Source organism: Xenopus tropicalis, chromosome 4, assembly GCF_000004195.4.
Source record: "Xenopus tropicalis strain Nigerian chromosome 4, UCB_Xtro_10.0, whole genome shotgun sequence".
In the NCBI taxonomy this organism is placed as follows: domain Eukaryota; kingdom Metazoa; phylum Chordata; class Amphibia; order Anura; family Pipidae; genus Xenopus; species Xenopus tropicalis.
Genome location: NC_030680.2, coordinates 94026899 through 94030509, shown reverse-complemented (window position 1 = coordinate 94030509; position 3611 = coordinate 94026899). Strand labels below are relative to the sequence as shown.

Below are 3611 nucleotides of genomic sequence, written 5' to 3'. Positions count from 1 at the left end.
CTGTCTGAGATCAGTAGTATTTTGAAATATTTCTGTCAATACTTGAGAGGACGTTTGGATAATGAGCTCTGGTGCTTGTTAAGGGGAGGGAGAGTAGCAGGAATGATCACCCAATTAGAACTGAGGGGTGGCAACTACTGCTCCAGGGTCACTGCCTGATTGTTACCTGCACGCACTGTGACAACTGGCAACATTGCACAGAATTACTTTTTTTCCCCTTACAGTTTCTTAAAGGTAAACATTCCATAGAAGCACCTGATTTTATTAATTTCTATAAGCTGAAAAAACTGCTGATACAATTGAAGCTAATCTTTAAAACTAAAGACTTGGTACATGGGCAAGGGAGTCTGTAATAGCTGAGGAAAGGTAGATGTTTCTTGCTGGGAAAAGCAGGTAATTCTGTCTTGTTTTTATTCCATGTTCTAAACCAGTGGCCTTTTCCCTAGCTCAGAATAAAAAGCATTTTGTCACTATTTGTTACATTTCTTTTATTTACACAGGATTCCCACTGAAGCCGGTAAAGTATTGTGGGACTCTTTTGGCTCCTTTATTGCCTTTTATAATTAGAGATAATTATAGAGATTTATTTGTAATTATCTAAATTTGTGTTACCAGATTTAAAAACTTATACAAAGCCAAATTATCATAATAAATAATTTCCACTTCAGCTCAGTTAGGCATAATTAAAGCAAACCCCAATCTGTAGTCTGTCTTTAGAATCATTCAGTATTTGTATGCAATTTATAAATATATTTACCAATACATTCAGTATTTGTATGCAATTTAAATGTTTGATGTACATGCACTTGTATTGTACAGCACTGCAGAATATGTTGGTCACTTTATAATCGTGTTAATAATAATAATAAAAAGAATCCCTTACATTTAGACTGTTGTTATACCTTTTGTGCTCCATTTCTTGAATATGAATATTTCAATGTCTTGTATTGAATTCTTGGCCAGGAGAAAAGTCCCCACTGTACCCAAGCCATACTTTTACTTAAGTGCATGTCCTTCTATTAAAGATAAGTTAATTATAAATAAGAAAAGTAATGTGTCAAGGAATATTACAAGTAGTAACAAACATGATTTATTTAAAGAAAACAGCTTTACATATACATAAGTGTGTTAGCCCATATGTACATTAAATATATAAGAAAATTACCTATATTTTTAACTGAGGGACACTGATGACAGTGATAAACCGATAGAATAATGATTACGTTTATGAACAAAGTTTAATTTTTGTAACAGCTTTTTAACATGAAAATGCATGAGAAAAGGCTGTTGGTAATATTTTCAACTTCAAAAAACAGTACAATAAAAGTAAAAAAAGAAAATGACAAGCAAGGTGAATTGTGTGCTGTAAGATGTGACTTCGTGTCAGTTTGAAGTCTCACCAATAAACAATCGTTGACACTTACATATATCTTTCAAGTCCAGAAGCAAAATTTGTCTGTCTCATATAGGAACTGTTGTTATACTGGCAAACCCCATTCATTTGAGTCCCGGGCAAAGACAGGAGCTGGTCTGTATGATCTACACAAGATCCAGATCTCATAGCCAGTCTGCTAGAGGGGCCGTATAACTGTGAATTATTGGGAGAATAGCTGGCAGGGGGCACTGACAGGTGAGGTGGGGATGATGAATAAGAATAAGTTAGATTGGAAGAAACAGCATTAGAAGGCCGATTTAACAATGAGCCTACCCCTGTGGGGCTGATTGACTGAGTCTGAAAACAGGAAAGATCTCCTACAGAACAACTGCTGGTCATGTTCCCAAGGTCCCCATTCAAGCCTAAGGAATGGTGAGTAAGCTCTGCACCAGGGGATGGTTGCATCACAGACTGTTGATTAATTAGACTGTCTATACTAAACATCCTGTGCTGTCCTTGCCCAGCTCCACCTGGAGGTTGGTAGTGATGTACCATAGCTGGGTGGTGAGTCTGGTGTATCTGCGGGTTATATCCAGAACCAACGCTAGAGTATATGCTGGTGGGGTAGGATGCCCTTCCAGCTGGAGTGGGGGTGAAAGCACTGCTGTTCTGCATATACCCTGGGTAGGTGGTGAGATCTGTCCTCTTAAATCTCTTCCTTCTTCTGAGGAAACTGCCATTGTCAAACATATCCTCAGCTGCAGGGTCCAGAGTCCAGTAGTTACCTTTGCCTGGGTGCCCGGGTTCCCTGGGGATCTTTACAAAGCAGTCATTAAGCGTTAGGTTGTGGCGGATGGAGTTCTGCCATTTCTTGGAGTTCTCTCTATAGAAGGGAAACCTTTCCATGATGAATTTGTAAATGCCCCCTAGTGTCAGCTTCCTCTCTGGAGAATTAGCTATAGCCATTGCAATTAGGGCAATATAGCTGTAGGGTGGCTTTCCCCGCTGGATCGGACGTTTTCTCCTCCTGCCCCCAGAGGCCTGGTTGTGTTCATCTGGCAGCCCATTCACACCCTCCTCTGGGCTGCAAGTCCCCTTGGGTTCACATTTGACTCTGACAGAGCCAGGGGAGTCCATGCTGGGGGAACTTGGTATTGGGCTGGCAGCTTCAGTGGGTGAGTGCTGGGAATCTGCAGTCATGGTGCACATGCCTGAATAGTAAGGGAAACTTGCCAAATTCATAAACAAAACCCTCTCAGTCCCAACACAGCAAAAGTCATCTGGGATCTCTCTAGCCAGGACATGAGCAGTAAAGGCTCACCCTACCTGCCTTATATAACAATGAGGAGGAGACCTGGCGCCTCCCTGTTTCCCAGCACAGTGACAAAGCCCTTAATTGCAATGCCCGCCCTGATCTCATTCTAAAGTCTCGGCCCCCAGTACTGGGGAGATAAGCCTCTACTCTGGGAATGTCAATTACATTTGTTAGTCTTACCTGCTTGTAACAGAAAAAAATGTTTTTGTACTTTTTACCATTTATTACTTTAATATTACTATCACAGTCTCCAGTTACCAAAAATACTTTGCTATTGTGTGGTACTGCCTCCCCCCCCTCACAGCTAAAAGGAAAGAATACATAGGTATCCATTTATACTGTATGTGTTGCAAATTCATGAAAAGGGTAAGTGTGAGATGTGGTCTGATGCCCTCAAACAGGTTACTGAAATATCAATTTCCATGTGGGATAGCTATATTCAGATAACCTTTTTTAATATAATAGAAAGAGTGCTTTTATTTAAAACATTTTTAATATAATAGAAAAAGTGTTTTTATTGAAATTTTTTTTAAATAGAGTGTAATTAACCCCCTATCGCCTGGACAAAATTTATGAAAATGTGTCCGACCAAGAAATCCATTCTAATGCATTGGTAGCCCTTAGATCATCCTCCCCTTTAATTTTGGCAAAAATTGGTGGATGATTCCCTTCCTAGTCAGAAACTGACTTACCTAGCAAGGGGGTAATATGCCATATGGGGCACATGGCTGGACCTATAAAGTCTGTAAACATGGAAAACTATTAATCCTATACATTCATAACTACTACCTTAGCCTCACCCCTCTTTTTTTGCCTTTCTCTCTTTTTTTCTGTTATTTGTTTGAATTATAAAACATGCAAAATAAAATCTTTTTTGACAATAAAAGGGTGTGTGTGTAACTGTGTATGTAAATCCTATTT

General features: G+C 39.4%; 1 protein-coding gene across 1 annotated transcript; it reads right to left on the bottom strand.

Annotated features, from left to right (window-relative positions):
* Positions 1-1067: 1067 nt before the first annotated feature.
* On the bottom strand, positions 1068-2684 carry foxe3 (forkhead box E3). The gene has a single exon (XM_002931411.5). It carries the CDS (start codon positions 2615-2617, stop codon positions 1421-1423), a length of 1197 nt encoding a protein of 398 aa, XP_002931457.1. The 5' UTR covers positions 2618-2684; the 3' UTR covers positions 1068-1420.
* Positions 2685-3611: the final 927 nt, after the last annotated feature.